Here is a 13,487-nt window from a genome sequence, read left to right on the forward strand (position 1 = left end):
CGTCAGCTGTGTTTGCATGAAAGTGAACTTTATGTGTGTGTGTGTGTGTGTGTGTGTGTGTGTGTGTGTGTGTGTGTGTGAACTATTTCAGAAGAAGGCCTTTCGGCCAAAAGCTTACTGGTTTAGCAGTCTTTTTGTTGTGCCTGCCTGCTACTAAACGTCTCCACTATATGGTGAGTAGCAACCTGTCCTTTTCATAGTTTAGTCTGATTTCTACTACTTCCTTGATCACAGAGTCCCGACAGTTCAATGTGTGAGCAAGAATTCTCATTTGTTCAAACAAAATGTGGTCTATATTTAACAAGCTGTGCTTGGGTAGTGCTGATTTTTTTGAAATTCCCTTCTTTAAGTTGACATTTATACTCTACAGAGCAATCAGCAACAGTCTTTACAGACTGCCCCATGTAGCTGTTTCCACATTTGCAAGAAATATTATAAATCACTGGTATTCTCACACCAAAGGACAGATCTGTTTCTTTAGCTGTTTAGGACTCTATAGTTGCAGTTACGTGGAGCAGTCTATAAGGACTGTTGCCAATCAATTATTAGAGCATCGGTGTCACCTTAAATATAGGAATTTCGAAAAAGCAACAGTGGCTGAGCACCGCCTGTTAAATAAACACCACATTCTGTTTCGACAAATGAGGAGTCTTGATCGTGCATTGAACTATCGCGGCTCTGTGATCAGGGAAATAGTTGAACTTAGTATAACCGATATCAACTTTAAGAGATACGCTGGCTATGCACTTATCAATGCTTGCTCCTGATAGAGAGAGAACACAGAGGAAGATTTCTCACAGTTTACCACCTAATGTAAAAGATGGTGCTACAGGTGAAACTGGACTACAAGTCTAAACATAATCTTTGGACACAAAGTGCACTACCTCAGCATGCACTAACTCTGTGGCATAATCCAGCCAAACATATAGCACGCTCTGACATGAATGTGGGAGCCTCAGTATTTTCATGACAGTCAGACTTAGCCCCTAACGATGATGGAGGAAATCGTCAAACGCTTAGAATTTTATCCAAGTCTGCTGTGACAAGTAAAGCGAGAACTTTTTATTCATGAATTTACCACTGCAATACTGACTCAGCATATAACTATGTCTCCTTCAACACTAAATGACACTGCCAGCTAAATTACATTCATGACACTATTTACAATATAAAGTAATATGAGATGTAGCAGTTACCTCTTCTTCCTCTTCCGCATCATCATCAAAGTCTTCTTCTAATTTTGGCACTTTTTTCAAATCGGGTTCCTTTACTGGTTCTTTCTGCACCTGTTGTGGCATCTCTTCCACTTTCTCAGGTTCTGATATGCGGAATGTTTCAAAAATGCGAGCAAACTGACGATACATTGGATCAAGTTCATTCAGCCCTAAAGTTTCCTGTATGTATCTGAAAGAAGGGAAATAAATTCAAATTATTCTATTCAGATGTAATTAAGCCACTAAAAAGTGAATATGTCAATATCATCCCAGAGTAGAAGGTATTCAATTCTGTTGCTCTTACATTTGACAATATTTCTACAGGTATTAACACATAAACAGAAGCATGATACTGACAAACATTAAACCTACGGTGAATACCTTTGAAGCCTCTGCAAGTGGCTTTCATTAACACTGAAGTCTTTCTCGCCCCAGTGACATCCATAAAGATCAATAGATTTATATTTCAATGTATTTGCATTATCCACCCAGACAGCCGTAAGTGTTCCGCCAGCGCCAGATCGAATTCACCTGGCAGACTAACAATGGGGGTGGGTGTGCTGGATAGACTGCACGTGGTTTTTAGCCTGTTTCGCAGATCCCACTAGGTGAATATCAGGATGGTACCCAAGTCCCACATCAATTACACAATTCACAAACTTTAGAAAAGTTTCGTTAACTTTCAGTCGAATAACATTTCATGCAGACAATTGGAGTACACATATTCTGTCCTGCGGAGGGCTGGAGGGAAAGGGAGAAAGGGGGGGGGGGGGGTAATAGAGTAGCAATGGGAAGAGCATCCTGCAACCGCTAAAATTAACCATACCAAATCCGTTAATAATCATGCCGACCCTGCACTGATGTGGGACAAAGGCAAAAGAAAAAGAAAAGAAGATTTCACTGTATTTGCATTGGTTTTATTTCAATATATTCACATGTTTTTCTGTTTCATATAGAGTTTACAAGACTGTGACAACATGGTATCATCCTCTTCAAGGGAAGTGGAGTATTGTAATGCTACTCACCATGGTCTGTTAGTAGACAGCCACAACCAGGAGTAGATGGTATCCTCACTCCACTTTATTATATTAAAATAAATGAAAAAACAAAGAAGCAATGAGAAACACCGCATTATCTTTGTTTGCCAGGTGGTAAACTAAAAGACAAAATGTAAGAGCATGTCTGGCAATAAAGAAATCGGCCCATTTGAAACAAAAAGAACAAGCACAAAGAGAACAAATGAGTAGGCAAAAGGTAGAATTTAGTATTTTAGTTGGACCTATTTTCACCTTATAAGGGTAAATCAAATTAATGTTCTTCCAGTGTTAGTTTACTTTATGCTATGAACATCTTCTGTGGATACAAACAACAGATTCTTAAGCAGTAAATCAGTTTCCTTGTAACTGTCTCCAGTATGGAATGCTAGTCTCCCACTGAATGTCTCCCCAGGTAGCATTTAGAGGCATGTTGGACACCCGGGAATAAAATACTTAAAGTGGGCCAAAACTAGCAACGTGAAGCCAGGTGTGTGTCACCAAAGGCTAGAGAACAAAACCTTTGATTAAAATTACCTGGTTCTCCAAGTCACATGTTGGACATGAAGCCAAGCCCACATCTTGGAAAATCTGAAAGGTTGTAAAGCATCAACAAGTCTCGGGCTCAGGATGTAAAAATACTGATGACGATCCTGGCAAAGAAAATGTTTCAAGCATAACGATGAAATTAAAAAAAAAAGTTACATGGCTATTAGAACGTCTGATCACTGGTAATGTGAGAATTTTGGAGGAAGAAATAAACTGACCAGAAGAGGGAGTACACCAAGAAAGTTACCATATATAGCTTCTTTCAGTGTGAGAAGGGTGAACACTAAATAATAATTGGATTTGGAGTGTCCAATACCACAAGAGAGATAGTCTACAGTGTCACAAACACTGCCACTAACAATGCTGTTTTTTCCAACTTGAGTTTGATCGATAATTTTTTATATTTTAATATATTCACAGAAATGTGTTTCTTTCTTTGTTTCACATAGAGTTAATGGGGATTGTGTCGATGCAGTATTGTCTTTTTCCATTTGACATGGATCTCTGCACTGCCTGTCATAGCAAAATATTACACGACAGGCAGAGACTGCAAGTTGGTAGCCACCTTGCTGAAAGGCCTCAATGCACTTTGTTGAAATAATAAATAAAAAAGGGACATTCAAAAAGAGAGGAACCAGAGGCTATAAAATGAGAACCACTGAAAGGATCATGATGCTACTGCTTACAGAAGAACATACGGTCCCTACAAAGAGTGCTGAAGCCCAAAACCCTCCACCAGAGGGACAGGTGTGAGCCCACCCACCTAATGAAACAACCATTTATTGCATTCAGTTCTGGTGAAAATGGAGACATGGAGGCTTTAAAAGAACAGTCAGGGGGTGCAGTGTGAAACACAGTGGGAGAAGTACAAGAGTCAAGGTGCGGCACAAGCAATTCAACGAAGGGTTGATCATTGGATCAACACATATGATCTGGAACGCCATATTTCTTGTCAATAACATTGTCCAGCAGGTGGATGCCCTCATTACTGAAGACCTGCGTGTTATGATGGCAGCTGCAGAGGTCCGATTCAGCACTGAAATTGCAATGGATATGCAGTGTGCTCCTGACACTTGTGCCATTCTTCAATGAATTTCCATCTCCACACTCCTTCCGCTGTCACGAAATGCACCACACCCCTTTGCTCTTCTTTTAAAATCTCAATTCATCATTTTCAGAATGACTAAGTGTAATGGGCACATGGATGCATGTGCATGTCCTCTTAGTGGTTACTTTGGGACCTCAGTGCACTGATCGGGACTACACCTTCTTCCATAGGAAATGGCATTACGATCCCTTCAGCTGTGTTGATTTTGCAACCTCCAGTTCATTTCTTTTTGAATGACTCTTGTAGATATCATTGGAAGAAAATTCTGAGACACTGAATGTATTTTATTTCAACCACATTATTTTATTCTGTAAATCTAGCTGGAAATAATTTGCATTCAATCAAAAGAAAGTAAAAGAAATTTGCAATAAATGAATAATTTGAAAACAAAACTGAATATATTAACAATTCAGCAAAGAAATAAATAGCTGCACTTGAATAAAAATATCTGACTAGGGCATTATAATAAAATTATTATATTGTAAAACAGAAAATCTGTGATAGAATAATGATAATATTATGAAAAGTATGAACTGCTACTCTCCATATAGAGGAGATCTAGAGTCGCAGACAGGCACAACAAAAGGACTGCTATATATTTGAGCTTCCGCCAAAAAGCCTTCTTCTAAAATAGAAGACACACACGCACACACACACACACACACACACACACACACACACACACACACAACACACACACACACAAAAAAAAAAAAAAAGGCACATGCACAACTCATACACATGACCACTCTCTCTCGCCACTGAGGCTGGACTCATCATTCTGTGTAAAGTGACAATTGGCGACAACCGTGTCCACATTTGGCTATCCATAAATCATTCTACTAGAGTTGTTACCTTGTTAGGGAGAGGAAAATTTTGTCTAAACAATAACACAGCAAACAACATGAAATTAGCTGTTTGTTATGAAATAGTTTGAAATTTTTGAATTTTAGAGACGTAATGCGAAGTCAGTGGGTTTTTAATGTCGTGGAAAACGGCAGTTTTCCCCATTCCCAGGTAGAAAATGCCATAAATCTGAGGCCAGCAGTGACAACCAATTGCTATTTAATGTTGAAATTAGATACTTATTCATCATGGCTGATCGTGGTTCAACACAGTTTAAAGTAACAGTTCCTTTCCCACATTAAGAAATGGACTGGAGGTGTTTTGTATCCAGTCACAGTGAGCATTAGCAACTAAACAATACTGTGCACAATAGCACTGTGTTAGTCATGGTTGAATGCAGTGTTTCACTACCTCTAACGCATCATTTACAACAAAAGTACTATTACGAATGTCTAAATTCATTACATGATTTAAATTTCATTTAGCTGAAACATTTCAGAATTGCTTGTCAGACTGAAAGTAGTTGTCACTTCACAGTTATTGGGCTGGACTGCTCCCACCACCAATACACCAGGCGGGAGCCTGGCACTGTCAGCTCCCTCTGTGTTGCCACTTCTACTACACTAGCTAAAGCTCTGTGCAAGGCCTTTCCTCAGTGAGCCTCTGCAGGAAGAGATCTGTGTGACTTTTATCTTCGCGTGCCTTACAATTTATGATGAAAGTAGTCAAAAGAGGGTCAGATTGAAGCTGCACACTCCTAGGACATTTTGAAAAAATGTGCGTGTTCCCAGAGGCAATTATTTGAGGGCGATGGAGATTAGAGATAGGAAGATGGAGATGTAGATATGGAGTGGAGATGGGGTGAGGGGTGCCTTTCGTTCCTTTTGATGAAGTGGTGAGTGGACTGCAGCTGCTCTGTAACTCAGTGAATATCCATAATAAGAATTAGCAAGGAGAAATTCACGAAAAAGGAATTAGGCAAATCTAAACTGGCGACACTTGGCAAGAACACACACCTTGAGAGGTAATCCACAAAACTCTACTCTTTCCAAGTAGCTGTTATTTTTAGTGAAACATACACAAATAATTTGCGAAAGGTGCATTCGACACTAGAAAAGCTACATGCCACCCTTGTTACGAGTTGAGAAAAATTTAGGATTTCGCTATAAATCTACTTGTGCTCACAAGTAACTAATGGAATACCAAGATATATAAGTTATAACTGTTAGGTGCTGCCATTTTCTTAGAGAATTAATAGGAACAAATAAGGAGGATACTGTTCAGATTGATGAAACGTGGGAGAATATGGGACACAGATTAAAAAAGGTTACACAGATGATATCACAGTGGTAGTATGGCAGCCACGATTAGCAGACATAAGAGAGTAATGTAGTACATGCTAGAAATTCCAAAAGCTGCTGCAAAATAAATAAATTTTATGTGGCTCACTGGCCTGGTGCAAGTCTTTCTATTTGATGTCACTTTGGACACTAATCTACTCCAGTTATCCAAACAAAGAAAGGGGGCCAGAGTTTAATGTGGAATCTGAACTACATCTCATTTCTGGCAACTTCTCACATCATTGAGAGGTTAAGGCTAAGTTAAAATGCAGACTGACAGATCCAAGGTCTGACTGGGATCAATCCCGCAACCTCTTGGTTGCCAGCCAAGCACTTTACCGCTAGACCAGCAAGCCCAACTGTCTGGTCTGCTGTCATTCAGTTCAAATAAAATCTCTGATTACTATAAAGAGATGAACGAACCACAACACTTTTATGAAAAGGTTTGAGGACTTAATGAAAAACTCTATAACTGTTACAGATAACTTGCTGTGTCATCAATGAAAATAATTAATTTTTCAAAATATTATGTAATGTGATGGTTAAAAAATTTACTCACCAAGTGGTGGCAGGAGAAAACACGTTTGCAAGCTTTCGGAGCCAGTTGCTCCTACTTCAGGAAGAAGGGTTGAAGGGGAAGGAAGAGGGGTGTAGGAAAAGCACTGATGACTTTTAGGAAAAGAGGTGAAGTTCAGAAAACTGTATCTCATCTGTTGCAGTCCCCAACAATCAGTCTTTCCTTCTCATCCCATCTGGTAAGTCGCACCTGACGCAGGTTTCTGGGTAACTCTTCTGAAGTCTACCCCTTTTCTTAACATTCACCAGTCCTTTTCCTTCACTCCTCTTCCTTCCCCTTCAACCTTCTGCCAGAAGTAGGAGCCACTGTCTCCAAAAGCTTGCAACCTTTGATACCTTTTATATATGTGCTCTCCTGCCACCACTTGGTGAGTAGGCCTTTTATCTATCCAATTACTCCATATCATTCCGTTATATAAAACAGGATCAACAATATTATGGAAAGGACAGATTGCTACTCATCGTGAAGATGACACATTGAGTTGTAGACAGGCACAATGAAACGACAGTTCATATAAATTTTCAGCCAATGCCTTCTTCAGAAAAGAAAAATGCACACACATTCACACAAGCAAGCAGATGTCTCACACACAACATGACGGCTATCTCCAGCCGCTCTTCCCAAAGGTTTACACTGATCAGGCAGAACATTATGACCACCTATTTAACAGCTGGTATATCCATCTCTGGCACAGATAACAATGATGAAGCATCGTGGCATGGAACCAGTGAGACCTTGGTAGGTTACTGAAGGGAACTGGCCCACCAAATCTGCGCATACAAGTCACCTAATTCCCGTAAATTCTGCGGGGTAGGGCAATGAGCTCTGATAACACGTTCAATCACATCCCAGATGTGTTTGACTGGGTTCAGGTCAGGTCAGATGGGGGAACAGCACATCAATTGGAACTTGCCACTTGGTTACTCGCACCATCACACTCCTGGTCTTAAGACATGATGCATTATCTTGTTGAAAAATGGCAATGCCCTTGGCCATCCTTGCACGACCTCACTGGACCCATAGATGCCCACATGAAGGTTCCCAGAACATAATGGAGCCTCTGCCAGCACAGATGTCAAGCAGCTGTTCCTCCGGAAGGCAACAGATTCGCACCCTCCCATCAGCATGATGAAGGAGGTGTCGAGATTCGTCAGACTAGGCAACACTCTGCCACTGCGCCAGTGTCCAGTGCCTATGTTCATGTGCCCATTTCAGCTATAGTTACCGAATGTCATGGTGTTAACGATGACAGATGCATGGGTTGTTGTCTGTGGAGGTCCATCGTTAGGAGTGTTTGTTTTGTTTTAGGGCACAAAAACAACTACGTTCATACACACCCATGTCAAACTGTGGAACACAAAGACAGTGAGAGGAGTTAAAAATGACTATACGTCAATCCCAATTGATAGAAGACGAGACAGATAAAAATAGGGACATGGAGGAAATATGCAATAGAGAAATGGAGGTCAAGAACTAAAAATTAAATGGTCTTTGGGGCACACCCAAACGGGAATGTAAAAAGTTAAAAAGGGACATTCCATCAGGAAATGTCAGACAGTTAAAAGTTGGGCACAATGTGCACAAATTGATGGGGGAGCACCACTTAACAAATGGCGATGGCTAAAAAGGCAGTGCCCAATAGGCAACCTAGTTAAAATGACCTCCTCACAGCAGGAAGGCCGAGTGGAGATCATCCATGCTGCTGGGAGAAGCTTAATAAACTGGAGTTTATTCCCATGAAGTGAGGACCAGTTGTGATGAAAAAGTGACACCACTTCCTGACAGACGGCAACACAGAGATCATCAGAGCGAATATACGAACTATGGGACTTAGGTACGAGGACTGCAGCCTTGGCAGCAACGCCAGCAGCCTCGTTTCCTGTCGGACCGACATGACCGGGAACCCACAAAAACATCACAGTGGCTCCATCAAGAGTGAGCAAGTGACAGTTTTCCTGGACCTGTTGCACTAAGGCATGCACAGAGGCAGCGTTGAAGGGCACTGAAAGTGTCTGAGCGGATGACACAATTGAGTAGCCTGTGTCGCTGGATGTACTCCGTAGCCTGATACAGTGTGAAAAGCTCTGCTGTAAATAATGAGCAGTGTGCCGGAAGTCAATACCATAAAATGTCGGCATCAATGACGAAGGCACACCCAACAACACAGTCGTCTGAGAGCCATCGGTGTACACAAAGCTACTACCATGAAGTTCCTTGCGAAGGCGACAGAGCAAGGCTGGAGTAGTATCCTTAGGGATCAAATGAAGGTCAAGGACACGGGTAAAGGGTTCACACCCACTGGGAAAGGTGCAGGAAGTGTGAAGTTAATCTGCTGGAGCAAGATCTGAAGAGAAGAGGGATGTGGCCCATACTGGCATCGAAGGAGGCAGTATAGGATGGGTTTCCACGCATGGCAGACAAACGGCATATGTATCTGCTGAGGAGAAAGTCATGGCGGTAGGACAGAGGTAGTTCGGCACCTTCTGCCTACTGATTCTCAATCGGGCTAGTGTAAAAGGTACCAGTGGCCAAACAGCTGCCACAATGATGCGTAGTATTGAGACAGCGTACAAGGGATGGACGTGCAGATGTATAAACGATACACCCATGGTCTAGTCTTGAATAGACAAGGGACCGGTACAAATGGAGGAGAGTGGTTCAATCTGCAAACAAGGAAGTACCACTGAGAACACATAGGACACTGAGGGACTGCGTACAGTGGGCTGCCAGGTATTGACATGTGGGAGAGCCAAGAAAGTTTCTTATCGGGTATGAGCCCTAGGAATTTCATAGTTTCAACGAATAGAAGATCAACAGGCCAAGGAGGTAAAGATAGAGAGAGAAATCAGTTCGCCACCAGAAATTCATACAAACGGTTTTGTTAGAGGAAAAATGAAAGTCATTGTCAATGCTCCAGGAGTAAATACAATCGAGACTTTGCTGAAGATGCCATTCAATGAGACAGGCCACTCAATGAGACTGCGGGAAAATCATCAATGAAAAAGTAGTCGGAGATGAATGGCATGAGACAGACCATTATAGGGTTAATGGCAATAGCAAAGAGGACAACGCTCAGGATGGAACCCTGAGGCACACCATTTTCCTGGATAAAGGTGTCCGACAAGGCACAACCCACATGTATTTTGGAAACTTCGTCTTTTAAAAATTCCTCAGGGAAATGAGGCAGGTGGTCACAGAAGCCCCACATGCAGAGATTATGAAGGATACCAGTTCCTCCAGCAGGTGGTGTAGACTTTCACAAAATCGAAAAACACACCCACAGTCTGGAATTTCCGCAGAAAACCATTCGTGACATGGATGGACAAAGTGACGAGATGGTCAACTGCAGAATGGCACACTTGAAATCCACACTGTGCAGTGGTTAGTAAATTATGAGACTCAAGCCACCATACCAGCGGGGCATGAATCATACATTCCATCACCTTGCAAACATGCCTGGTGAGGGAAATTGGGCTGCAGCTAGAAGGAAGGTGTTTGTTCTTACCGGGTTTAGATATGGGTATGATGAAGGTCAAGTGAGGAAGGAAACGGCGAACTGCAACAGCTTGAGGACGGGTAGTCAGGGAGATGGGTTGACTATGAACATCATCGCGTATGAGCACCATGACTCCCCTATGAGATGGAATGCTGACCTCAGGGGGGTGGAAGGTCAAAACAGACCGGGAAGAAATGCAAGAGCTCAAAGCAGTCGTGAGGACACAATTTTGCTGCCTGAAAGCAAAGTAAAAGTGGATGCTGTGATTCTAAAACCAGCCGTAAATACTCTTTGTTGGATTGAAGGCTGTGAATGTTCCATTGCAGGAGAGCCATGATGAGGAAAAAATGAAGAGATGTCATATTGGTGGTTGCTGAGCACCAGGCTCCGAAGACTCGCTGCTGCAGGGCACAGAGGCAGGAGGATCCTGCTCCATGAATTCCACAGAAGCTTCAGCTTTCTTCTGCAGAAAAACGGTTGGTCGTGCGCCTTTGCCTTTGTTGGACTTCTTCGAGTCTTTCCGGTTAGCAGAGGAAGAGTCAGGTGTTGGTTGACTGGAGGGACATAGGAAGTCTTCACAGAGTATTCCTTCTGTCCTTTCCGGCCTGCAGGTTGTGTAGCTGGAGACTTTGCTCCATGTGGTGAGAATTTGATAACTTGTTGCACAGCTGGACGAGGGGTAGGTGAAGCTACCATGATACTGGGCGATTTCACAACCTCAGAGCTGAATTTGAGGTCACATGTCTGCGTGGCCATGTCCTTCATGGAGCAAGATGTACCAAGAACAGTACTATAAGTGCCAGATGGTAGAATGCAGGGTTTGTAATGAGCCGATAACTTGCGAGTAACCAGGTAAGGTACTTTTTCCTTTACCCGGATCTCCTGCACGGTCCACTCATCAAGATACACGGGACAATCTCCAGACGCGGCAGCATGGTCGCCATTGCAGTTGATACAGCAGGAAGGAGGCGGACATTCACCCACGTGCACATCCTTACCACAAGTTACACATTTGGCCAGGTGTCGACAAAACATTTGAGTGTGCTTGAAACGATACCACTGGTAGCAGTGCATCGGGTTTGCAATGTACAGTCTGACTGTGATAACTTCATAGAATGCTTTGATCTTGGACGGAAGAACTGTTCAATCAAAGGTGAGAAAAAGAGTGTGTGTGTGTGAGCACTAATGAGGCATCTACCTTTTTCACTACTTCATGGACTGCAGGACACCCTGATCAGAGAGGTATGTTTGGATTTCAGCCTTGGTCAGACCAGCAGCCTAGTGTAAATAACACCACGAACAAGACAGCCGTGGAGAAGCGAAGTGGCAAGCAGTTGTTGTGTTTGAGAATCAGAAGTATTCTCCAAAAGCAAAGTGCCATTCCATAAACGAGAGCAGGATTTCACAGGGTCAGCAATTGCATCAACACCTTTCTGAATAACAAACAGATATACCATTGTGAAGGACTGACCATCTTCAGTATGTGAAACTATGAGGAACCACGAGGAACATGGTGTAGCTGGGAGGGTCTTTGAATCGGGAGCTTCATTCCGTTTACGTTTGGTCAATGTGGACTGCAAAGATAATGATTGGCTCCCTGTGAGGAAATCTCCCATGGTTCCAGCACCTCCGATGATGCGCTCCTTCCAACATGGATGCGCTCCTTCACAAGGTGCACCCCGCCTTAGGTGATTGTTCACACCTCAGGTCACACCTGCTGAACACCTGACAGAGCAGCAATTTGGGAGTAGCAGCTCAGGCAATCCCCCCCCCCCCCCCCCACACACACACACACCGGGCCTGGCCTGTACCAGGGGTACATGTGAACCCTACCTATCAGCCACGGGTTGGGAATTACGTGTTACTGAGTCAGCTGTTATGCATCAGATGCATGGGCCAACCTTCAGGAGTGTTCAGGGAGGAACAAGATAACGGAGGAAGGATAGGAGAAGTTGAATGAAGAAAGGAAAAAAGGAACGAAAAACAGTGAGACTGTTCGTATGTTAGCTACGGACAGTGGGAAACATTCCCATAAACACTTCAGACATGTTCCTCAAGGGAGGGGAAAAAGCAGAGGAAGATGATAGACATGCAGCAGAGAAGGCAAAAGATGCTACAAAGATTGGGACCCTATGGTAGCCAAGCATGAACCCATTAAAGAGTGATGAGTGTTCAGACACTTGTACTCTGCTCAGCATTAAAGTCTGGTGTTAGATGCAGCATAGTTTACCACCTGTCCTGTTTTACCAGTCTGCCCAGCGTACAACGTCCAACATCTATAATGATGGGTGGCCACCCAAACCCACGACCTCTGGATGTGGTATCACTTTGGTTTCACGACGTGTCAAAGACACTCACCACAGCGTTCCTCAAACACCAGACAAGTTGTGCAGTTTCTGAAATGCTCATGACGGGCCTCTGGGCCATCACAATATACCTTCAGTCAAGCTCCAGAAGATCGCGCACCTCCCCCACTCTACACACTGACAGCACACTCACTGACACTACATGCACCGTGCATGTGTCTGACTAACAGTCATTCCTAACCAAGTGATGCTGCTACTGCCTGGACGGGTTTATGTCAATAGTAGGTCAGTGGTCATAATGTTCTGGCTGACCAGTGTATATGTGACAATCTTCTTGTTGTGCCTGTCTGCAACTCTCATATTTATGCTGAGTTATACAAGATACCTGCCCACAACGGCAACAAGGAACACAGGCATTTTTGCTGGGTAGAGATGTGTAAGATACGATTTGACAGTAGCTTGAAAAGGGTAGAGTGTTAGAAGTTATGTCACAAGCACAACACAATGCATCCAGCTTACCTTATGAATGAAATGGCAAAAGATACAAGCATAAAGTACTCAGACTGCCTTCCTGCCACAGTCATTTCAACACAACATAACTCATTTAGTCACAAGCCAAATGATATATTACCACAGTAAATAAAGATATTACATTAACTGAAGAGGAATGCCTTTTGAAGGAGGCAGTTGACACAGTGACACCAGAAGACTGGCAAAAGGTAGTGAACCATATGAAACACATGGTACAGGAAGCATTGGCTACTGAAGGTGTATTACAAGAGTGCACTGAGACTTGATTATATCTGACACTACAAGCAGTCAAATCAATAGTTCCACTGACTCTGAATTAAGTGTTCCTCCCCACTGTCAATTTGTGTATAGTGTACTTTAATGAACCTCTCACTTCCAATAATTCTTGTTTTTGTGAATTTATTTCGATAAATTTCTCTTTCTTCTTGTGAGACTAAGGGAGATGTTCAGCAAACTCAAGTGGCAGACTCTGCGAGAGAGGCGCTC

The 13,487-nt window shown here is 42.8% G+C and overlaps 1 protein-coding gene across 1 annotated transcript in view; it reads right to left on the minus strand.

Moving 5' to 3' along the window:
- Window positions 1-13,487, minus strand: part of LOC124601606 (splicing factor 3B subunit 2) — a 99,831-nt gene that overhangs the window by 41,876 nt on the left and 44,468 nt on the right. The window contains exon 6 of the mRNA XM_047136257.1: window positions 1,197-1,404. Coding sequence (XP_046992213.1) covers window positions 1,197-1,404 — 208 coding nt within the window. The remainder of the gene's footprint in view (window positions 1-1,196; window positions 1,405-13,487) is intronic.

The sequence above is a fragment of the Schistocerca americana genome, chromosome 1 (assembly GCF_021461395.2).
Source record: "Schistocerca americana isolate TAMUIC-IGC-003095 chromosome 1, iqSchAmer2.1, whole genome shotgun sequence".
Classification (NCBI taxonomy): Eukaryota; Metazoa; Arthropoda; class Insecta; order Orthoptera; family Acrididae; genus Schistocerca; species Schistocerca americana.